The following is a 25,073-nucleotide window of genomic DNA, read 5'->3' as shown; positions in this document are numbered from 1 at the left end:
TGAGTCACATTTTTTCTTTTTTTTTTCGAGAAACACTAATCTGACAGAGTGACTGTGTTCTTGTGTGCAGCCTCTCTGTTACTGAGCTCTGTGGGAATGTTCCAGGAAGTACCTGAACATGTGTGTGAAGGTGCGTGTCTGTCGGTTTACATTCCTGTGTGCGTGGTGGCGCACAAAATAAAGGATGGCGACACTGGTGACAGACGAAGACTCGGTTTGACTTCTGAGCTGTCAGCAGCAGAGTTAAACACCAGTTCATTGTTGGTTTTTATTTCTCCTTTTGGTTTGTTTTGTTTGTTCAATTGGCAAACACTGGCAGCCGGTGATTTATTTCTGGCCTCGGGCATGATAGGACTGGAGTGTTTTACTCGTGAACTTGCAGAGTTCACTGGATTTAGGTTATTTAAAGAGCAGACTTGAACTAGTGCACAATATTATGACAGCTCAGCACTTACTGGAGATTTAAAACAGTTCTGTCACTTTCTATTTAGGCTGGGGGCAATTTGAAGTTTTGTTTTTTTGACTGATAATTGTAGAGAATCTTTATGAAAAATAAGAAAGTCATTTAGAGAGTTAACGAGCATATTTAGAAAAACAAGGCAAAGTAATGAAAAATGAACATATACTAGAATAAAATACGCAAATTCTGGGATAATGAAACCGTGAACAACCGACGTTAAGTAACAATTATTTTCAGAGGAAAACTGGCTAATATTGATGAATTTCCGTCCAGTTTTACTCATAATAATAAAGTATATTTGAGCCTTACAGGAAATGGAGATAAATCAGTAAAGCTAGCTCAGTGGCTAATGTTAGCTTGGTGGCTAATGCTAAAAACGGATCGCATGATCCACAATATGTGTAGTTAAAATATTCAGCAGAAAAATAAGAAGTGATACAAATAATAATGACTATAATTCATTTATTTAAAAAGTGTATATATCTTTGTTTCACTGTGTGAATACTGAAAATAAAATATAAGCATGTCTAACACACGAAAAATAATGTTATTTATCAAAGTGGGAAGCGCGTCGAGTAATTTAACATTTATGTCAAACATGAGGAATTCCTTTTTTATTTTCTGACAAAAGAGTAAGCACACAAATCTAATCTTAATCCTCAACATGTTTATTATGCTGTGACATGGCAGCGGACACTTGATTTACACCGACTCTGGCTTAACCTGCTTCACTTTTATGTCCTTGTAAAACTTGAACCTGCTCAGCAGACGAAGAGAAAGCTTTGTGTGACCCGAGTGTGTGTTTTATGTGTGTACTTTGGCTTTGTGGTTTCCTGCCAAGGCTCGTAAAATGACCCGCCCAACGGATCGCCTGCTACACGGCAGAAAGCAGCTTCATCAAATAAATAATTCCTATATTTGGGGCATGACGTTCACCGCATGGTCCACATGCCAGCAGAAGTTTGTTGGCCACAGCTCCGAGTGTGCATAAATCTTCTAGTGTGTTTGATTCTGAGATTTAGCCAAATCTAGGTTTTTCTTTTTCTTGCTCACCGCACCTCACTGGTCGTCCCCCTCGAGAGTCCAGACCTCAGTCCAGTAATCATGGCCCGTCCTAAAAATGAATGTGGTCCGATAGATCCACTCTGTTGTGATTTCAACATCATTCTAGTGATAATGTATTCATATTTTTACTAAATAATTGTGTATACTGTCTAAGATACTGTGAACTATGAATATATCACATTTTGCTAAAATTGAGATGTTTAAGTTGTGTTTTAGCAACATCATTAAGAAAAGTTTTGTGTCGCACTTTTGCTAGATTCATGTGTTATGATGAATAAATAAAGTTGCATAGTTTTAGTTACTCAGGCATTAATAAATGATGGAAAAAAACGTCAAAACTTTTCTTATTAAAATTGGGATTGTCAGAAAACAGTTGGTACAGAAAAAGATCCAATCTTCCCTCGAAAATAAATGGAAGAAAATAAATAAACTTGGAATACGCAAGATCAGGAGAAAGCATGAAATGGTGGCAGAAAAAGGAAAAAAACACTGTAAATAAAAAAAAAATCAAAGTTAAAGAAAATAAAAAAACATTTTAAAATGGTCTTAAAACTAATATTGATAAACAATAAATATCTTTAAACATAAATAATTTAGGGGGAGAAAGTGAGTGGCTGTTATATCAAATTCTTTATTAAAGAAGGAAAGCACAGTAAGAAAAAGAACAAGACATTTTATACGTAAAAATACAATACATTTGGAACCACACGAGTCGGAGTAACTTGAGTATGTTTTTTAGAAAAACAGCGAAGGTTTACATTAGTCTTTGAGAGTCATGTTCTGTTAATCTACGCTTGTATCTTCATTGGGATGATATCGTTCAAGAGCTGTTTCCGTCTCCTCTGAAAACTTGGCCAGACGTGATCTCACTGTGAGCCGTGAAACCCGAGAGCGAGACCACCCCGGGGAACTTGTCTTCCCACCCTTCCAGTTTGATGACCTTTCTCTCCATTATCTGTTCCAAATCTCGCCGGCTGGTGTCGGCGGGAAGTCCTACAAGTGTCGGAAAACAAACATTGTTCCGCAAAACAAACTTTCCTCTGACTGATCCTAATTGATAAAATTGCTCTTTTATAGTCCAAGCAGGTGAGTTTCAAAGAAAACATCTGTGCCGAGGTTTAATAGCCTCACGATCTGCAAACATTATGACCACCTGGGTAATTCTTTAAAGGGCTAGCTACTCCGTTTCCTGTTTTTCTCAATTGTGAGGCGAATCTGAATTAAAAAGGTAGAACAAAAATGACAAAATCCAAACCCATAATACTATAAACATTGGAACAAATAGAAATGGTTATTAAAACAAAGTGGGAAGACACAAATATAACAGGCAGGTGGAGCTAATACGAAGCCTTCATACCTGCTAGCTTGCTTGCTTGCTAGCTTCAGCCTTTCTTGTTTCTGATGTCTTATTAAGTAAATAATGCTGTAAAAGTTAGAAACTGCCCAAACTTTATGACCATTGACCATAAAACAACTAAATGTGCCAGAATTTGGAGCAATAGCCAAATATTTTATTAACCTTGTATTATCTCTTGACCCAGAGACAACCCAAGGGGTACCACAAACACATTTGTTTTCAGTAATGCAAGCAAATAACGTTTGACACAACAAATATGATGGCGTAGAACACTTTATAACAAATGAAATACTAATCAAAATTGACTGGTGAATAAAACTCTCAAATGAGAAGTTTAAATCGGAGCCATATATTGTGTCTTGACTGAAGACATTAGCGTCAACATTCATGACTTCACCACTAATTTAATTGAAAGTAAGAACTTTAAAGTGCAGAAAATGGATACTGGGGCTAATGTTGGGGTTTGGGGTCTGGGCCTTTTCCGGAATTTTGGTCTTGGCCACATGCTGGACGTATAATCCTTTGGCCAGTCTCTTGGCTGGTGTGAGCGCATACTCCCTTGATTTTATAGACCCGTTCAATTGAATCAGTGTTACAGTTTTTTTTATCATCTTAACATTCCTCCTGAACTAATTTAGCTCTGTGTGTGGTTTTGTTTTGCTCCTTGTCGCCTCTGAGATGGTTATCAGTGTAATGGATGTGCTCAGGTATGCAGCTTTGATCTATCTCCGGAACCTATTTTCACATCCACTTGGCTTTTTTAACAGCATGTCGCCGCTCCCATGATGCACCAGGGCCTGGCGCTACAATTACTTCAAAAATACGTTGATTTTCAAACGTCGGAGGTTTCTTATCTTGGGTTAATTCAGAGAAACATTCCTAACCTCTTTAGGTTTCAAACACATTTGGCTTTACTATACGTTTTTTATTTGAGTGCACTTTTTTCCACTGTCCTCTTCCACTCCCCCCTTTCGTCCCCTCACCCACCTCCTTTTTTTCTCCCACATGTGGAAAGCATTATATCCTGTCTGGTGGAGAGCGTGAGCAAACATCCCGAGCTGAGACCTCTCGGGTTGGTGTAGGGGTGCGAGGGACTGGGCCCAGATCTGAACCATTCTGTTAAGACGCTGTTAAGACAAAAGGGCTTTTGTTATTTTGGGAATCCTGGACCTGTAAGCTGACAGGTCTTCATGGATGGGACCTGGATGTGGGGAAAAATCGAGGGCATAGATAAGAAGAATTTATCCTGTGACTGGTGCGTTCTGTGATATCGAACCTTTACAAAATATATTTTGTTATCTAAAATTAAAAGAAGAGATTGCCACTGCTGATCATTAAGGAATTCCAAGACTGTCCTATGCTGTAGTGGATCTCCAACCATTATAAATAGTTTCATGTCCACACGATTAAACAACACCTAGACTACAGAAAAATACCGCGTATACCATCCCGTCCCAATCTCTTCCATCAACAATGTCGTCTGTTGAAGTGTTGAAACAGAACAGTATCCCAGACTAGTTTTATTTCTCCTGACTGTGTCTTAGAGATGTTTGAATGCATTCAGAAAATACAGTGTAGATTTCTTATTCTGTCAGGATGTCATTTGAAGCATATATTGAATTTTTTCTGATTGGTTTTGGAGGAGGTTTCTAGGCGATTGGGAGTTCTTGATCTCTTGACTGCTGCTGCCTGACCTAATGTATGATGTTTGCCCAATATCGTCCTCTCTAAGATCTACATGAAGTTTTGATTCTCTTGTTTGGTTCTAACATCACAAAATCCACAAATGAAGATTCAAGAGTCTTTAATCTCATTATACATACATTTATGGAAGAAGAGAGCTTGAAGAGCCTGAAAATGTGTCAACATTTCAGTAAGGTTAGGGTTGGTTTTATTTTTCTCTCTAGCTTAAAATTAAAAAACAATCATAATAAAGGATGATGCATTTATTCGAAACTTTGAGATGTTGGGAATGCTCTACAAATGAACTGAATGTTCTTCCTTTACGGCACTGAATCACACCTAGTGTAAAGTGTAAAGGAAATAGCTGCAGCTAATTTGCCTTACACCTGCATTTATGACAGCGAGTGACTGTTCCTTCAATAATTGCAACAACTTTATTTTTAGCTATTGAAAATGGTTACTGTTGAACTACAAAAGAGATGATTCAACACTCGCCCATAATCAAAGGACAATACACCTCAGTCAGGATAATGTTACAGAAAAAATCTTGGTTGCACTACTGGTTTTTGCCTCGACTGTTTTTTTTTTTACCTTGACTTTGGTGTCAAGGTAGTTTTGATGGCTTTTCTTTGAGAAAATCAGGATTTGGGATCATGTGTCAGATGTGGGGTGGTCCTCAGAAGCATAGAGTACTCACAGAAATAATAAACCCCATTTTTGAGGTCTATTTGGTTTGGGCACGTCTTAACTGGTATCTTCAAAGGAAAACTTTATCCTACAGTTTGGTTGCGTGACAATGGAGTGAGGTGAACGGGAAAGTTTACCATATGTGTTTGGACGTTTTGTTTGGTACTTTGATTATGTTCTCGATGTTGACTTGGCAACACAACTTGGTGTTTCTTTGAGGGTGAAACAGAAATGGACCATCCCTGACTTGAAATTTAAATAAAATCAGCTTTGTATGTCAGTCATTGCCCACGCTTCAAACACAGCCAAGCTTTTATTTATTCACGTCACATTACAGCGGTCGATCCTGTGTTAAGATTCTACATGCGAGAGGCAGCAATTTTCCCCCTAGCATCAAAAAACCCTTGTTTGGCCAAAAAACAGCCTTGGCTTGTTTGCTTGATAGATCTGTCTTAATTAAACAGAACCATGTACAATAAGTCCCGCTCGGATGAAAACGAATAATAAATTTGCAAAGACTAGATTTTAATCTGTCAGATGTTTTGTTTTTAGCTCCATGGCAACAACTTCTCTCTTCTGACATCCTGGAATCATATTCAGGGAAACGACTAATTTTTTCCCATTTAGCTGAAGTTTGTTATGTTGTATTTGGAATGATTTTATAAGGGGTTTCTTAAGGGTGTTTAGGACCTTATGATTTGAGTTGACATTTTTTATTATTGATTTACTGGGACAATAGTACCATGTGACGCAATGTGAGGTTTGTTTTTTGTTTTGTTATTTTCCTTTTCACTTTTTCTCATGTGTTTTCTGGCAGAAATAATCTAATCTAATTTTCTGAAGTTCTGGGTTTTGTTTCTTGTAACTTTTGGTGATTTCTTTAACCATGTTGTAGGGTGGCTTGAGTTCTACCTTACTTGGGTTGAGAGGTGGGGGTCTTGAGTACGTAGCAGGACAGACAAAAACTCTCGCATACACGTACCTAAAGGGAGGAAACTGGAGTTCTCAGGATGTAATTGAAGCTTCCAGTACTAACCAATACCAGGCTGTGCCACATGACTTTGAGGCCGTATGGTTCAACTTTTTGAAGCTGCTATAATGGTCTGTTACAGATATTTTTACTGGATTTCAGATTGTTCTTCTTGTAAATGGTTTCTGGCCTGAGCTTTCTATCTCAGAGACTGTGGCAATCATGGCAAAAGGTTGCAGTGGAAAAGAAGAAAAAAATCGACAGTTCAGAGTGGAAGCTCCTGTGCTGCATTCCCCGGATTCAAGCCTTTGTAGTGCGATGAGCGGCGAGAGCTAGCTGGGGGCGGGGGACTAGTTGGAGAAGCAGAATGAGAGGAAAAGCTGTTGGGGAGAATAAAAAAAAAATGAGAGAAGACTGAGCTAAACACCAGCAACTTGAAGGAAGCTGTGTTTAATGTCTCTTGAGCTTTCGGTGAATTGTATGGAAATCAATGTCATTGGGCTGATCCTTGCTGTCCTAATGGGTGAAATTGAAAGTGTGGTAATGGGACACATTCTGGCTCATCAAGCCGACCCTTTAAATCAATACAGCTCTTCTGGGAGAATACTGAGGCGTTTCCCGTGCAACCGACTTTTTGCACATTTCTACAATACAGTTCCATTCCTACTCAACACGACACTACTCTGTGGTTCCACCAGCCCCGCGCTCGAGGTGGGCGGGGCCGTCATTACATGGCGCCACAGAACTGGGAGACAGTAGTTTACTTGCACGCCGATAAATATTTAGTGGCATGACTCTTTGCACGATCATTGGCAGTCGGTCAACGTCACACCCTTTTGGTACCGGCACAGCTCGCTTGGAACCAGAGAGGAGAAGGTACTAAAAATAATACTTTTCTTGATGTACCGTGCTAGGGTAAATACAAAAAAAAGTTAAACTAGAATTTAGCATTCATTGTTCAGTCCTGGGGTCTCCTCCCCTTTCACCATTCCATCTTAACAGTGTGGGGGAGCAGTAGGCCTCAGCTCCAGTACCTGCAAGAGGTCAGGTGTAGTACAGTATCAGTCAGGAGGTCTGGTCCCAGATTTAAACACATTTCCCATTCATTTATCTTTTTAAACTCGAAGGAAGAAAACATTTTATGTACATCTAGCATGAGTGCGCCATGTTAAACGCCGGTAAACTTAATGTGTGTTTATTCCTGAGTGACTTATTTTGCAAGTTGAAACGGCCTCAAGCAAAACACTTTGAAGGAGGTTTGAATGACTTATTAACACATTGATTCATCAGTTATCTTGCTGATGTCGGCCCAATTTTACTTTATCCTCTAGGGTTTCCTTTCTTCGGTCATCTCTGTTTTAAAACAATATAATTCTTAGTATTAGTTTCTCAAGGTTTCTCATTAATCTCTTCAGAACCATGATGTATATATGCTATTGAGGCGCTGAATTCCTTTTATGGTTGTACTCTTTGTCACTCTTATGGTCTCTCTCGCTTCTTTTATGGCTGACTCATCCATTTCTTGCTTAAATTTTTTATTTTTTAAGAAAACTACTCAGTAAGTCGGTATTTTTGTCAAAATATCCCTGACTGTAATGTGACTGTTTTTCAATATTCCAATATAAACTAAAGCGTCATTGTTTTAGCAAGAGCTTTTTTCCTCCAAATCCTCACTTTCAATAAAACAAAGAAGATTCCAAAGGGTTGATGGTGCAAAGTCTTGAGTCTGGTTTTCTGCTTCACGTGTTTTCATTGAGCAGCCAATGAAGAACAAAGGGTTTTACTTAAAAAGAAAAGATCCCCCTTAGGTGGCTTGACGTACCACCCCCCCTTAAGTGTCTGGCAGAAGTGCGGACGCAAAAGAGACCCAATTAAACAGATTCCCTCATTCTCTGGTCCAGCTTTGTGTTCTCCAACCCGTGGTGCGGACAATAGTGGTGTATGCATAACGGAAAATCGCCGTAGAATGGAGGCAGCGCAGGTTTCGTGTGCTTATGAGCAGCTCAGGGCTTCCGCTTAGCTTGAGCCATTCCTGTGAAGCACTCATCTGTGCTCGGGATTAACCCCGAGGTGGGTGGATTGAAAAACCGGACCTAATGAGACAAAGACCAGTTGGCTGTGATCAATGAAGAGGAGTTTGAGTGCATTGCTGGCCAGATTAGCTGCTTTTTAAAAACTTCTTCTTCTCTGAGATAGTTTGGCGCCTTTAGCTCTTTCTTATAAAGTTCAGAGAAACATGCTGAAGTAGTTTAGGATGATTCTGACACGCTTGATCGGTAAGAGGGGAGTGTATTGGCAAGAATCTGGCAATACGATATGTAATGTGAAAAAGAGGCAGAGAAACAATGCATTACTGTACTGTAGGAACAAGGATATATTTGTAGTATTGTTGAGTACTTGACTCTGGTGTTACAGAATGTACAGACCACATGACTCTTGATGAAGTCGTAACTGTTTTCATTTGTTTTGATACAAAAATATGTCGTGACATCAGCTTTAAAAGACAAAGTCGATTGTATCCTCTTGTCCTCAGTCATTGGGATTTATTCTTCATTTGGCTGCTGGCCTGCAATTTAAATGGCAACTAATGTGTTGAATTAAGTGTGTCTTAAATAGATGTTGGACCACTATTGTACTCATCAGTACGTGTCCGTTTGTACAAAACTGTCTTAATTTGAATATTAACATTAGAAAATTTGCTTGAGCCCCTTTGAACCACTCTTCTGTAGGTGAAATCTTGTTTCCACTAACTATTCCCTCTAAGCTGTGATTAGTCAAGCCATTGTTACATCATAATGGACTCCGCTCTCGTAACCTCTTGTTCGCCGAGATTTTAGACCGGCGAGAACTTTATTAAGTAGCATTAGGTAGTATTAAAACATAGTCATGATGAGGAACTTACTGCATCTTGGAGAGGAAACATGCGAGTAAGTCAGCAGAGTTGAATTTTAACATTAGTTGCAACACAAAAATGAACACCGGCTGTGAATACTGTTGCATGCTAGTTGTTAATCCATATTCCTATTAAAAAACAAGTTAAAAAATTTATAATATACACGCCTTATTGAGTGAACGATAAAATATCTATGGAAAAAATAAAATATGAAGGCAAAAAAATAATTAAAAATAACAATAGAGTGCTGTTGAATATTGATATGGAATCATGGAAAATATATATAAGTTTATCATTATTTGTTGCACTCCTAGTCATTACTGTAGCTGTGCCGGTGCGTGCGCTTGATTCTGGGTCACGGGAGGCCACGGGGGCCCACGGTGGCCCGGAGAACCTCAGGCCTCTCAGGTTTCAGATGCGAGCATTCCTCCCTGGCTGCTTCATAGCTGTGAAAACCGCAAAGCAGCTCGAACAACAAACACTTGCAGCGCAGGAGACGAGGGAGGAGGCGACGGAGAACCTGTAGCTAATCAACAGCAGGAGTTTTCCTCTTGTTTTCTAAGAAATGTTTGGGAAAACAGACCTCCAGAGAGCCGATTATTCTTCCCTTCTTTTGTCCAGTTGGCTCGGTTTGGTTCTGCTTGTTTGTGTTTACTGGGCCAGACTGTTTCAACACAAGCGCTTCGTCCTGAGTTTGGTAAATAAAACTTAATAGTCAGATGTGCAGCTGTGAAGAAAACAAACGGCACAAACAAACATTAGGTAGTTTTTGTTGTCTTCACACTCCTCTCCTTTAAACACTGAGACGAGCGTCATGATTTCGCTGTCCAGGCAAACCCGTTTTCTCATCTTTGTTTTTGTATCTTTTACTTTGGTTTATTCTGCCTTTATCTTTTAACCCTCTTTCTTAATTTCCAACTGCTTTTCCCCTTTATTTTCTTTATCTTCTTCTTATCTCTTCTTGCACTGTATTACACTGGTAATTGAGGCTTGTAACTGTTGTGTTACCAGTTACACACAGTTGTGTTTTATAACACCAATTCCAGCAAAGCCTTTCCGGTTGTTATCAGAAAAATATTATTTATTTTTGTTCACTTATCATAGGCACTAAGTTATAGCCAACATAACTGAGACTGTTAATTAAGTTATGTTATTTTTATACAATTTGTATGTATTTTTAACTGTGTATTTTTGTTGTAGTTTAAGCGCTTTGCGACCCTGGTCTGCGAAAGCTGCTAATGAAATAAAAATAACTTACTTACTTTAAATTCTATAGCTTTCTCAAAATTGGAAAATTCAACTAGCATAGTAGTACTATGCAGCCACACTATATTATTTTGTAATTTACCAACATTTGAAACCCTGGAGAAGTGAGTAAGTAATTTGTATTTATAGAGTGCTTCTCCAGACCAGGGTCACAAAGCGCTTAAACAATCAAAACAATACTCAATAAAATATATACTTTAAAGTTCAAGATAAAACTGAGAACAACACAGGAGTTCCAGAAAATCAGGGGAACGTACAGTCAGCACTTATGTATGACTACAATTGTGTACTTAAAATCTCAAAACTGCATTGACACCACACTTTACTCTGTACATACTTCTGAGAAATGGTTGTGAAAGTGGAGGAAAGAAATAACATTTATTGGTTTAGTAGAAGGTTATGATTTGTTATCTGTGTAACCGTTCTCACGAGTAGACATTGACACACCTAATATAAATTTATCACTAGTATAGCTCGGCCGTAAAACGCCTTTTCTATCAGCCCAGCCATTTTCTATCTCACCTCCAGTTCGGCATTTCTCCCAGACAGCTTTTAAAAACTGTAAGTGGGACTCATTAGATCTCCTCACATCATGATGTAAATACCAAGACTGCTAAAGGGCTTCTCTGGTGAAATCAAACTTCCAGACTCATAAAAAGCTTCAGTTGATGTCGCTGAGCGGACAGGCGAGGCTTTTTCCTCCAGGTGCCAGACACTGATGGGAAAGCCAGGGCTGCGCACGAATGATTGGTTGTTTTGGCTGGAATTCAGGTCTATCGTCCCTCCGTGGATAGTAATAAAAATAGTCCGGATGCATCTGAGAAACTCTTCACATCTGTGGTGCAACACAACAATCTGCATTATTTGAATTTTAACTTTTTCATAGATACAACCAATATCTTGACGAACATGACAAAGATGTCATAGTACCGCCTTTGTCTTCAGCAAATTACGCTTGAAATGAAATAAGTGAGAAAAATCTCTAATTTAGGAAAATGTTGTCACAACACGATCTGGAGCTTATATCCAAGCATATGTGTCTTTTCGTTTAGACTATTGTAGCAGTTTATTTTCATTTCTGAATAAGTAGGAGCTGTCTCGCCTGCACTTAATACAAAACTCTGCAGAGAGAAGTCTGACCTGCTCTAGTAGAAGAACTCACATTTCTCCGATCCTTAAAACTCTTCACTGGCTTCCAGTTTCTTTCAGGATCAATTTTAAAATTCTAGTTCTTACTTTCAGATCTATTCATGGTCAGGCTCCTCCTTACATCAGTGATCTGATCCAGCCTTACACCCCAGCTCAGGCTCTGAGGTCTGTGGATCAGAATCTGCTCATCACACGCTTACGGATCTACTGACTCCTTTAAGAAACATCTTAAGACATTCTTATTTGTGCAGGCTTTTCCTTGTTTTTCTGGGACTCCTGTGTTTGTTTTATGTGTCTTGGTCTTTTAAAATATATATTTTAACTGTGTATTGTTTCTGATTGTTAAAGAGCTGACCCTGGTCTAGAAAGGCGCTTTACAAATAACCTTTACTTTACTTACTTACTTTACTTGCATCTCATCCAATGGTGGACTGAATAGTGGTGCCTATCCTGCAACAACGGTTGACTTTATTTGCAAATGTTTTTTTGTTTTTATATAGTTTATACTGTTTCTTTGTTTTTCGCGAGACTACCATAAACCACATCAAGGTCATACGTCACATTTTTTTTTAAAAGGGCAAATGATCGGGTAAACTAAATCACCAGATCACTAATTCTGAAACGACTACAAACAAAACAAAAATAAACAATATCACAAATACAGCAAGAACAATACCAAAAAATATATGTCATTTAGTTTGATGAAAGGAAACCCCCCACATATTACATTAATATCAACAAATAGCAAATATCCATAACATCAACAACATTTAATAAGTAGTGTTTGAGTGTCGACAGAAAATTATTGAATAAATATCAATAAATATTTGGATTGGGAAAACCTATTAGGTGAAAGCGGTTAATGTAATGTTTTTAAGATAGAAAATCTCATAATTAATACAACTAAAAGAATACATTGTAAAATTGTAAATAATTCCTGTTGAAATCTGTTTTTAATCAATTTTTAATACAATTTATTTCAGCAGCAACAATTATGATCGACTTCATATTTCTTCCATAGATGATGTTCATAGAATATTTTATTTCATGAATCCTTAAACCATCTCCGTTCTCTCCACAGGGGATATTCAACTTATTTGCGTACACCGAGAAGACATCAAACGGAGAGACAGAAGTGCAGCAGGTGAGTAACAATGGTGCTTGTGGTGTGTTTGTGTGTTTGTGTGTTTGTGTGTTTGTGTTTGTGTGTGTGTGTGTGTGTGTGTGTGTGTGTGTGTGTGTGTGTGTGTGTGTGTGTGTGTGTGTGTGTGTGTGTGTGTGTGTGTGTGTGTGTGTGTGTGTGTGTGTGTGTGTGTGTGTGTGTGTGTGTGTGTGTGTGTGTGTGTTACATGTGAGGAAACGAAGGGTTTATTAAAATTCTGCTCGGCTGTCTCCTCAGCTTTGAAGTTGTGCGTAATTTCTGTTTGTTTCTCCGTGAAGTAAGAGCCAGTGGAGGCTTCTTTAAAAGGCAAAAACATAAAGATTGATAGCGCGGCTCTATGTTGTGTCTGGAACACTGGAACGTCTTTGTTGTCGAAGCCAGTGATGACAAACACAACTGTGGGACGTGTGGCGGGAGGCGACAGACTGGTAAACAGCCTGCAGCAAGAACAGACAGGATGATGGTAGCATTTCTCTGGTGTATCACCAAGCACATATTTACACCTCAAAGCACTGATTGCCTCTGGTTTCCTCCCTCTGTCCCATCCTTCCAGAGGTTAATTGAAGAATACAAATGGACTGTGGGTAGCTGTGCCCCCTGCTACCCACCCTCAAGTATCTGGCTGCAGCCCCAGCTGTAAACACTGATGCCAGTGTGGCCGTGAACCTCTAAACCTCTACATGAGACTCTGGGGTGCCGTTCGTGTCCCAGGCTGTGGTACAAGAGGAACTGGAAGAGCTCCGTGCAGAGTACCTCAGAGTTTCTCCAAGTCTGGAATCGGGGTTTATGAAAATTTCGATCGACTTAAACATTGCTTTTCAAATCACATTTAATTTTTATCATGGATCTTTTAGGGTTAATATTCTTGAAAAAGTGTGTATAAAATAAAATAACGTTTAAATATTTGCAGCGTTCGTTCATATTCGTGTTGCAATTAAACTTCTGGCCGCTAGATGGCAGCAGTCAGTACGTCCTCTGCAGCTTAAGGAACAATGACATCCTGTGAGAGCTCTGCACCGACTGAGGACGAGAGGATACAGCACCGTTTAAAACAGATGTTCCTACATATTTTGATTTCAAAACAAATGAAAGCGGTTACGACTTCATCAAGAGTCATTCATTCATTCATTGACAACCGCTTTATCCGGGGTCGCGGTCGCGGGAAGACTGGAGCCTATCCCAGAATCATGGGGCGAGAGGCAGGGGACACCTTGGCATACAAAGCCGGACAACCATGCTCTCATACCTATGGACAATTTCACAAAGTTCTCAATTAACCTCTATGTTTTTGGACTGTGGGAGGAAACCGGAGTAAACCCACGCAACACGTCATGTGGTCTGTAAATTCTCCAACACCAGAGTCAACTACTCGGGCAATACTACAATCTAAAAATATATCCTTGTTACTACATTATACCAATACATCATATTGTTGCCTCTGTATTGTGATACATATTTTCTTGCCATTACACACCACTAGCCAGGACAACGGAGTGTGTGTTGGGCTCTGTATCCGTGTGTGTACCCGGTGGTGAAGGAGGGGTAATTGCGGGCGACTGCTCCAGGCACCGATTCAACCCCCTAATAGCGGCGGCAGCCGGCTGATGAGGTGTACGAGTGTCGGTTGCGGTGACTTTGTTCCTGCCCTGAATCCCGGCCCTTCAGCGGCTCCACTAATCATGAACAAAGGGCTTCTAGTTACCGAGGAAATAGGCCCCTTCTGTGTTTTAAACAAGCCCCATTCTGTAACTTGACTCACAAAGTTTTTTTTGCGTTGTTACATTTTCCTGTTCCGGAATTTTGGTGTGCGTGTCTTATTCCTATTGTTCTTCTCCATTCGTGCTCGTACTCTCCATCGCTCACACCCTCCTCCGTGTCTTGCAGTTGGCCAAGAAGATTCGGGAAAAGTTCAACCGGTATTTGGACGTGGTGAACAGGAACAAGCAGGTGGTGGAGGCGTCGTACACGGCCCACCTCACGTCCCCGCTCACCGCCATCCAGGACTGCTGCTCCATCCCGGCATCCATGATGGAGTGAGTGATCATCTTTTGTCCGGCTGTGTCTCTTTAGCATGGATTATGGACCAACTGCCTCCTCCAAATGTTCAGTTCTCCTACAGTTTTGTAGTTACCTTACCAATACTAACTAGCACAGTTATCAGCTGCTGATAAAAATCTTAAAAGCTTATTTTGGTATGTAGTTGACCTCAGCGATTTGGACGTAGTTGGCTTACCACAGTTAACAGTTAGCCTGTGATTAACTAGCTTGTGATAGGGGTTTGGTGGAAATAAGTGGGTGCCTTAATAGCAGTTACCTCTTTAGTGGTAAGTATTCTTCTTTAGCAGTTCTTGGCCTATAATTAACGACAAGATTTAGACAACAGTTAACAGTTTTCTTTTTAAATATTGTCATATAACTTGGTACAAGCAGTAAGCTTCTGTTTACTTAACTTGCTGTTGGTTCTTAGTATGTTATACGTTTGTGACTACTTGGTTAGTTTCAGTTTAGCATACTGTCCCTTATTAATTTGCACGTAAATAGCTGACTACAGCAACTGGTTAGCTTGTGATCAGCTAGCTTGTGATTATTAGGTTGTAATATGGGGTTTGGTCAGTATTTCGACAAGCTCATAGTTGGTGGTTATTTGTAGCAGCGTAAACTTACAATTAGTAATGTTCAGAATAGCAGTTACCTCTTTAGTGGTTAGTATTCTAGTTTAGCAGCAAATGGTATACAACTAATGATAAGTTGTAGACAAGGGTAAACCTTTATTTTTTAATAATGGAATATAGCTTGGTATTTGTTGGCGCGTAGTATATGATATATTGGTCACTACTTGGCTAGTTTCAGTTTAGTACCGTATTTTCCGCATTATTAGGCGCACCGGATTATAAGGCGCATAGAATAAAAGATACAGTTTGACTGGGTTGCGTTATGCATCCACTAGATAAAGCTGTGCTGAAGGGAATGTCAACAAAACAGTCAGATAAAGTCAAACTTTATCAAGCGTTCTGACAACTCCGTTCACTCCCATAGTTACGATGTTCAAATGATGTTTAAAAGGCTTCAAGCAGCAGCGCGTGAGACTGGTGTTGTGAGCAGACAAATGTTTAGTGTACAGCAGAGATGTTGAGCGCGTGTATGACATGTTGAACGCACATGTATGACATTGTATGACATATGACATGCGCAGCACAGCAGAGTGAATTTGCGCAAACAAAATGTTTTGAGTGTACAACAACCAAGACACACTCGCTCAAAACGACGGCAGTAATCTTACTCCATAGACGTCCGCCATGATGTGACGTGCGTCGTTAATCCCACCCCGCGATGACGCAATGATGTAATCCCGCCCACAGCGTGTCGGCTCAGTCCGAGTCATGAAAGTGTTTGTAAACAAGTCACCCACCAGGTAATGTTCATATATAAGACGCTTCGGAATACAAGGCGCACTGTCGTTTTTACCGTGGAAAATACAGTATACACCTTTCTGTCAGTTATTTGGATCTAGTTAGCCTATCACATTTTGTAGTCAGCTGTTACCTTCGATTAATTTAACCAGATGAAAAGATCCAGTGTTTTTAGTTTAGTTTGCAGTATGATTAGTTCACAGTTAGCTTGTGACTTAAGTAGCAACTCACATTTATTGTAAAGCAGTTAGAGTTGCTTTATATAACTTCCAATGGGAGCTTTCTTCCCAAATGGTAAACAATGTCCCACTTTTGCATGACATCGAAGGTACATTAGCGTCTGAGCCAATAGCTGTGAAGATGATAATAAAACTGCTGATGTCATCAAATGTCCTTTCTCCTCAATTTTTGTCCGACTACCTGACTGAACCATCCGAAATTCTCCTAAACCTGCTGCAAAGACCCAGTTTTCCACCAACGACTGGTACTTGCAGACACAAAAACCCAGTTCAAAGTAAAGCCGAGCATCGGTCTCTAATCTGCAGAGGCACAGCTGTCTCCCTCACTCACCCGTCTCTCCCTCACTCACCCGTCTCTCTCCCAGTCCTGCTCCTATCAGCGGTGATTTCTCTGAAGTTTTCACACAGCAGACTTCACAGGCTGCAAGGTCACCCATGTGTGCCGCCACCATGACCACCTGTAGTCCGATCACACGCCCACCATGTATGTTTGCTGACACGCTCACATGCTAACAATTCCTGTCCATTTGAGGACTGAAATACTGCAGCGTGAGGCAGAGAAGTGCGGCTGGTGGGGGAAGCTGAACATACCAAACCGAATTCTGATAGATCCCTGCACTTCAAAGCGACTTCCCCAGGGGAAGGAAAAAAAGCAGCACACTGCTTCATTTTTTTTCGGGGTTCATGCAGCATCATGAGATACTCCGAGAATATTTTTACTCCTGAGCTCAAGATGCCGACTGTGACTTCTTAACACGACATTAAACGACACAAAGATGTTGCAAATTAACCAGGATGACTGCAATCTTTGAGGTTGAGGCTCGTGAATAACATATTTTTTGTTTATTTGTTAATCCTCTTGTCTTGTCACAGGCAGCTTTACAACTGAAAGAGTAGGAGGAGACACAAGTGATGTTGCTGCAAGAATGACAAACATTATTTTGTGTTACTGGGAAATCATTCTAGTGCTAACATTGCAAACAAATGATATAAATAAAACATAATTTAGTTAGGCCTGTGAGGGGCTTACATGAAAATAAAAATGTACATTTTACATTAAATTAAACAAGATTAAAACCAGAAATTGAATTGGCTCAGAAAATGTTCTCCATACAAACGTGACATGTGTGTTAACCTGCAGATTAAAAAACTCCCTCGAAAAATATCAGTAAAGGCAAATAAAAAAAATTAAAGCAGTCAAAATATTTTTGTGGAACAGCGATAGACCCATCTAAGAAAATAGTTTCAAAATAAAAGGTTGTCTTCCCAAAAAAACTGTCCGTAAGTCTGAATAAATACACAACAAAAAAAAGATGCAAAAAAGTAATACGACCTCCTAAATGACTAAGAAATATAACAATATACTTAAAGGGCTGGACATGCGTGTTTACTAAAAAAGAATCTGACTCTAGGTCTGATAAAGCAAAAGAAAATGTAAGTAAGTAAGACAAAATATCTTCAACAAATCTAAACAAAGGTAAAAATAGGCAACCAAAAATAAACCCATACACAACAAATATATACCAAAAATATTGTGTAAATAGAATCTCTGTTCATTAAAAGTTAGCTTTTGCAGGAGACAGAACTCACAAAATATGCCAAAAGTTTAGAGTTTAACAAAAATGGAAACTATAAACTCTCAAACTGTCACGAAAATATACTGAAGGATACCGGAAACATCGCAAAATATTTAAAACAAGAATAAATAACTAGTAGTAGAAGTTACTTCCAGTCACATTTTCCCCTGAAAAAGTAATTCCATGTGTTCTAAAGAAGGCTCACATGAATACCGATGAGTTCTTTTGCCTTCCAGGGTCCCGGTCAGGGTGGCCCCAGTTCAGAGGGGGGTCGAGTGGAGCCATTGGGCTATAATTTTGAAGGGGCGGGGGGGGGGGGGGGGATGCTTAGCGCTCGGTGGTATGCTTTAATCACTGCTGGCTCTCCTGAAAATAGCTAACTGATGTGTCTCGCAGAGCTGGAGTCTGTCTGTGTGTTTGTGTGTTCAACACCAGATCAGCAGATGCTTACTCTGACGGTTTCACTGACACGAGTTGTAAAAGTGAGAAGTGTGTTGAGCCCCCCCTCACCGCCTGACCTAAGCATGACACTTGCTGCTGTCGTTCCATCAGTCTTGGAGAGAGACGTCTCTGAAGAGTTGTCGATGGGTTGAAAAGTATAAACAACAGCTGGAGGCAGTTTGAAGGTGAAGTGGCGGGGATGGGGATCAGCACCTCTAGGTTAAACTGCAATTTGCCACGATCCCTGATGTAGAAAATAGAAATAAAAAGGAGCGTCACTTGATTATCTAAGACGCACCGGTGTGCTCATTCCATCAGATTTGAACTCTTTTGAAGAGATTTCTCGCTGCATAATTGCTCCGAACATCCCTCCGCTGACGTGCGTTACCATGTCATTCAATCCAGCAAATGGTGCGAAGCTAAGAATGTTTCTCGACCTTGTGTCGTAAATCCAAAACATCAAAGATTCATGTTCTTTTTGGATTCTCTAAGCTCCTGTTTCGACATCGCCAGGCTCACCGACGTTGCTCCTGGCAGATTTACGACGGGATCAAGTGTGTGTGTCCTCACACACCGTCAGATCGAGCTGATCCTCCTGGTGCCCTGTCAGCAAATTGTGAGGGAGGGAGTGGACTGGAGGTTGAGAAGCTGTTTAATAGTTAAACAGACACAAAGCTGACCTTCACACCGACTCTATTTTTGTGCCCTTGACGATATTTCGTGAAATGAACTAATTAACTACCATCTCCTCCTGCTTACAGTTTCTTTAATAGCATGAAAACTATTATAATGAAATCAACAACTTAAATCTGGCGATTCAATGCGTATCACAATTGGGGCCAAACGATACGATATGCTGCGATATATTGTGATACTATAGTAACAAGGATATATTTGTAGTATTGTCGAGTACTTGACTCTGGTGTTGAAGAATTTACAGACCATATGATTCTATACAAATATGTTTTCATTTGTCTTAAAAGCCGCTAAGGGGACTGTCTCCTCTCGTCCTCAGTCATTGTTGGGAAGCGGAGAAAGTAATTACTATTGCCATCTAGTGGCCAGAGTTTAATTGCCACTCAAAAATGAACAAATCCTGCGAAATACCCTCATGTAAATTGTAAATAAATAAAGGAGTTGTCTTTAGATTTCACACTTTATCGAAATATGAACCAAAAAAGCATAAAAAATGATTAAAAATGTATTTTTTAAATGAAAAAAATTGATTAAGTTCTGTTAAATATCGATGCAGTATTTTGGAAATAAAATATCATTTTTAGGGGTGATACATTTAGATACACATGTACTTTCAATGAGTGATTCCATATTTAGAAGCTCATACTGTCCCCTCTTTCAACCCAGGAAAAAGTATTTCAGCGGGTGTGAATTAACATATTAATGTTAATAGTGTGTCGCCAGGATTATTCTTGTGGCTGCATCTACTTGGCTTGATAATTATGCATTAAGCGTCCAGCTATACATTAATAATCCCAAGATTTCTTGTGTTAACACCATTATATTTAGACGACAAATCCTGCCCGTGTGCCTTTTTTCTCACCCTCATTAAGATCAGAATTTAAATCCTGCTCCGCCGCTCGCCTTTTCTTCCTTTTTCATGTGGAATTCAAAGCGTCTGCAAATGTATTTTTTATCTGGCACACATTTTCGCCGAGCGTCCGTCCCGCCCGCCTCTATGCAGAGCGCGTCGAAGGAGAATGGTAATGATTTTGGCCTTGTGGGACTGGAGCCGAGTGAAGTTCAAAAGCAGCCCGTACATCACAGCAGCTGTCAGTCAAACCGGGCCAGCGCCAGGTCGGCGTGCAGACGCGGGTGTGTTGCTACGCCAGAGAATGGGCTGGTGGGGAGGAGGAGCGCTGGAAGAATCAAAGCCTCGCAGTGTTGCTGCAGTGCAGAACCCAACTGCAGCTCCCTCATTTGTCAGCTATTAACTTTTACTGTCGACACACACACATGCACTATTTTTAAACCAATGGCTCGGCTCTGTGTTTGTGTGACTGTAGGTCTGTGAATTCTGATTCAACGACACCTTCAAAGAGTTCGTGCTACAAATCAAAAGGAAATCGGTCTGAATACTCGCATGTCATTGTAGCTACACAATGAGAAGACGTGGTGTTTAATTTTGATGGTCCTCTGTTGACCTTTAGGTAGCCCGTACTTCCTGTTTCAGGTGCAGGTATTTCACAAAAAAACAGGTCAAGCTACTTAACTGGCCAAGACTTACTTACACCAGACTAAACTTATGGGTGTGGTATTTACATGAGTGGAAACCATCGTTAACAGTTTTTCACTTTGAATTTTATGATTAAGGATATCAAAGGAACGACCGCAATGTTTTCTTTTATATGTGCGCGTTTCATGATTTGTTCTTACTTCCTGTCCAACTGCCAGTTTACATGTGTTTTTTAGTAGTTTCATTAGTCTGATTCTCGGTGACTTTAGCAGGTTTTCCAATCTGGTGTGTGGGATTAATTTGTTTTAGGAGTTTCAGCCAAACTTCCTGTCAAGTCTTTTGACCCTTGTGTTATCTCAGGGTCAAGATGACCGGAAGGCCTTAAAACAAATGTGTTTATGGTATCCCTTGTGTTGTCTCCTGGTCAAGTTAAAAGACCTCCACCACTGCATATGTATTTCTGGAAGCCAGGTTAATTTTGACCCAGTGATAACCCAAGGGATACCACAAACACATTTGTTTTCGGGTCACCTTGACCTTGAGGTATCACAAGAGTTAAGTCAAATGATCTTGTATCTATGTGTGGGATTCAGTTGTTCCACTTGTTTGGACATCTTTTATTTTTCTGTGGTCACATAGTCTCACTCTGGTGTGTGTGATTCAGTTGTTATGAGTTTGGTCAACTTCCTATCCAGAAATTCAAGTCAAAATAAGTCCATTTGTTTAGTTTGAACAACTGTCCCATCACTCAAGTCACAGAGTCATTCCGGTGTTGGTGATTCAGTTGTTTGATGAGTTGCTCTTACTTCCTGTCCAGACATGGAACTCCATGGTACTATTTTGCATGTGAGTGATTCATTTGTTTCATGAGTTTTTCATTTCAAGACCGGAAGTAAGCCAGTCAAGTGAGATAATACAGTATATGTATGTATGTGTGATTTTACTAGTTTGAAAAACTATCCAAATACTCAAGTCACAGTGACTAATTCTTGTGTATATGGTTATCCAGAGACTTTTTATGTCCAGCTACTCGAAGCTTAATCTGATGTGTGCAATTAATTCTAAAATAAATGTTGGAATCACTTGAACTGTCTTAAGAGCCATCAAGCTGTTTATCCACTTATGTACACATTAATATCTCCATAAGAATTGGACCAAACACATTTTTGGTTCTGTTATGTGCGTCATGAATTAAAACCTTTTCCAGTCCAGCGAGCTGCGACTTACCTACATCTTTTGTAACATCGAGCGGTTCGTGAATAGGAGTCGTCACGTACAAAACCCTTGAACCAAACGTGTTGTAAACTCACATTTCTTTGTTTGTCTTCAGGTTTGACGGTAACTTCAACACCAACGTGTGCAAGACCATCTGCTGCGACAGACTTTCACCCAACGTCAACAGTCGGGCGTTCAACCCGGGTCGAGACCTCAACTCAGGTTTGTCCTCCGAGCCGAAACACAGTACATGCAAGTTTTAATCCTCAATGAGGTTCTCTTGTTACTTCTTGGCATGCATTTATGCTCCACAATATTCCAGTGGACCTAAGCTGGTCAGAACATCATCTGCATTGCACATGTGCACCTGTGTTTGATTTAAGATCCGACCACAGCTTGTGTTCACTTGCCATCACTTTTGCAGCTTAAGTTGCAGTTGCAGTACTGCCATCAGTGTCACTAGAATATTGAAAAGTTTAATTTGAAATGTTGCAACTTTTACTTTCTTTATTGAAATGTTTTTAAACAATTGAATTGAATAATTTCTATATTGAAAGGTTACATTTGTTGTTGTTTTAAAAATTGAATTTAAAATAAAATAAAAGTAGTTTTTTTTTTTTTTACAATTATATATTATATTCTAATTAAAAAGCATATTTTTTAAATATATATATTTTTCTCATTTGTAACCTTTGAAATTCAATATATATATGCAAGTATAATAGTGCCACAAGAAAATACTACAGTATAGATCTACTGGATCGAACTTTCAGCCAATCCTGCAACACCGACTAATCACGTGACAACTAAAGGACGGCCGCATCAATTTAAGAAGAAAGAGAGATTAAGTTATTTAGAGACACTTCCCTTCTCTCTGCAAAATTATTTATAGATTTGACCATGTTCCTCATCTGCGGACCCATTTCTGCCGACACCTCTCGACATCCCTCCCGGCTCGTCTCTCCTCACGCCATTCATAATCAGCGCCATTCATATCCCGTCACTATGGCCGGGGTCTTCAACCCTCCTCAGGTTACCCAGACGACTCCAATCTCCTCTCACTCAGCCCTCCTTGACCCGCCTGCTCCCCACACATTCATCTTGTCCTGCTGGTCTCAGCCCAGTCTAAACACGCCACCACGACGAGGCCGGGGAGGGTGAGGGATAATTAAGAGGCAGAAGATGATGAATGAAGAGGGACTATTTTTTTCATAGGGTAAAGTTGAACGCCACAATGGAGATGCCAGCAGGTGGGAGGGAAATGATGAAGTGCTGCTGATTAGAGCGATGTTTTCTTTTTATACACCTTATCTATTCTGTCTTTTTCCTCATTATTCATCCAACTTTGTGTTTTGTGGTGAGAGAAAGAGAGAGGAATGAAAGTGTAAGAAAAGCAAGACAGAATATCAATATCAATATATGGATGGAGTACCTGCTGGTAGTTTCTACAGAACTGTCAATATTTGTGCTTCATAAGATCCCCTAAAATGTTGACAAGACATGGAATCATACAAAATTTAATTTTCGGGTTTCAAAGAAAGCTTTGTATGGTAATAACTTTTCATCGTTGACATTAACAGACATATTCCAATATTTGTTTTGAAGGTGTGTCCTATAACATGTTCCAAACTCAAGTACAAATCCGGCTCGCCATGTCACATCCTTTAAATCAATAAACCCTTTGGCTCCTGACAGAAAACACTTACTTACTATTACACTTAATCAGCAAAAAAATGAAAAAGATTTGTTTTTCACTTAGTTTCACTAGTTTAAAGGTTTATTTTGAGTAAACTTCACTGAAAACCATGGGCACAGAAAACTGTTACTTCAGAGAAAATACCATCATTTTTGAAAACGTATGTTCTCAGACAGTAATAATCAATTGAAACAGAATTTGGAAGGTGAATGTTTTTGCTTCCCAATAATTATTGTTTTTTTTAAAGTTCCATAAACATAAGCTTTTATTCTGCCCGTGACTTTGTTGTTTTGGCCTCTTGTGGGATTGAGCTCGACACCTTTGTTGTATAGTGTAAAGATCTATACAAAGTCATGATGCGACTTCAAGATCTTGAAGTTCACAGTACTTTCCTGCTAGAATTGCTCGCCTAAATGTCTTAAGAAAAATGTGTCTTCAAAAGTTGTTTGACGTTTTTGAGAAAGAGCCTTGAAATGATATGCTACACATTAAAGTTGCATCAAAATAAAGATGGGGAGGATTGAAGTGAGGTAAAGCAAATTAACTAACAATGCTGCTAGTGGATTTATTGATCAGAAATGGATTATATATCTGAAGCGTGATTGAAGCTGTTGCTTTGTTCTGGATGTTCCCGAAGGAGAGTTCCAATAGAATCAGAGCGTATCTGTGTTTACATAAGTCCAAGAATGGAACCATGTGTGTTACTCCGGCCGGCCAGTCCGTGAGCGTCTTCCAAGCAGATCTAAACATTAGTGGCAGAGTGGAAACGTGTCGGCTGACGGCTGTATATAGAGCTCTTCTCCCACTATCAACACATCTGAGTGGTTCCTGTTTATGAGAGGCTCAGGTGGACGTGTGTGAAGGGATGATGTGCCATGAACCAATGAACCAATGAACTAATGATCATGTTCAGCTGCATGAAGAAGAAAACACTCATGAAGAGTTTATACAGAGGTTTGGATCAGAACTGAAATGTCAATGTTAATGACCGTAAGATACATGAGATTTTCTCCCCTGAAGAGAAAGATAAGATAATATTTCTTTACTTTAATATGATATGATATAGAAAATGTTGGTTCCTTATCTTAGACACTGGCGTCTTCATTCGTCATAAATATCAAGATGAATTACAACATTAATATCCTTTTATTTGAGGCAGCCATATGGAGGGAGCCACATAAAATTACTCAGCAGGTCATATTTTGTTACTTGACTTACGGATAATGTGTCTTTTCCAGTGCTGGCCGACAACCTGAAGTCAAATCCCGGGATCAAGTGGCAGTACTTCAGCTCAGAGGAGGGAATCTTCACCGTCTTCCCTGCGCACAAGTTTCACTGTAAAGGAAGTTACGAGCACCGCAGCAGGTTTGTACCTCAAGTTTACGGCCCGAAGCGTCCTCACTCGTACGTTACCTCGCACAGGCTGGATCCAGAAGCATGTTGATGTCAGACTCTTGACCACACACACACTTGCGCTGCAGGAATGTGGCCCGGCACCACTAAATCCTGCTGGAATCTAACACCTACGGGGTTTTACATCAGAGACCACCAATGAAAGACCCTTCTTTCTCTTTGCTCTCTGCCATCTAGTTGTTTTGTGGACTCGTGAAGG

At 39.8% G+C, this 25,073-nt stretch overlaps 1 protein-coding gene across 1 annotated transcript in view; it reads left to right on the top strand.

Annotated features, from left to right (window-relative positions):
• The window catches only part of cachd1 (cache domain containing 1), a 60,696-nt gene that overhangs the window by 15,049 nt on the left and 20,574 nt on the right, over positions 1-25,073 (top strand). Inside the window, exons 2-5 of the mRNA XM_087784967.1 lie at positions 12,612-12,674; positions 14,577-14,725; positions 21,881-21,987; positions 24,700-24,826. Of these exons, the coding sequence (XP_087641093.1) occupies positions 12,612-12,674; positions 14,577-14,725; positions 21,881-21,987; positions 24,700-24,826 (446 nt within the window). The remainder of the gene's footprint in view (positions 1-12,611; positions 12,675-14,576; positions 14,726-21,880; positions 21,988-24,699; positions 24,827-25,073) is intronic.

Source organism: Callionymus lyra, chromosome 2 (assembly GCF_982586985.1).
Source record: "Callionymus lyra chromosome 2, fCalLyr1.hap1.1, whole genome shotgun sequence".
NCBI lineage: Eukaryota > Metazoa > Chordata > Actinopteri > Syngnathiformes > Callionymidae > Callionymus > Callionymus lyra.
This window is presented reverse-complemented; position numbering and strand designations above follow the sequence as displayed.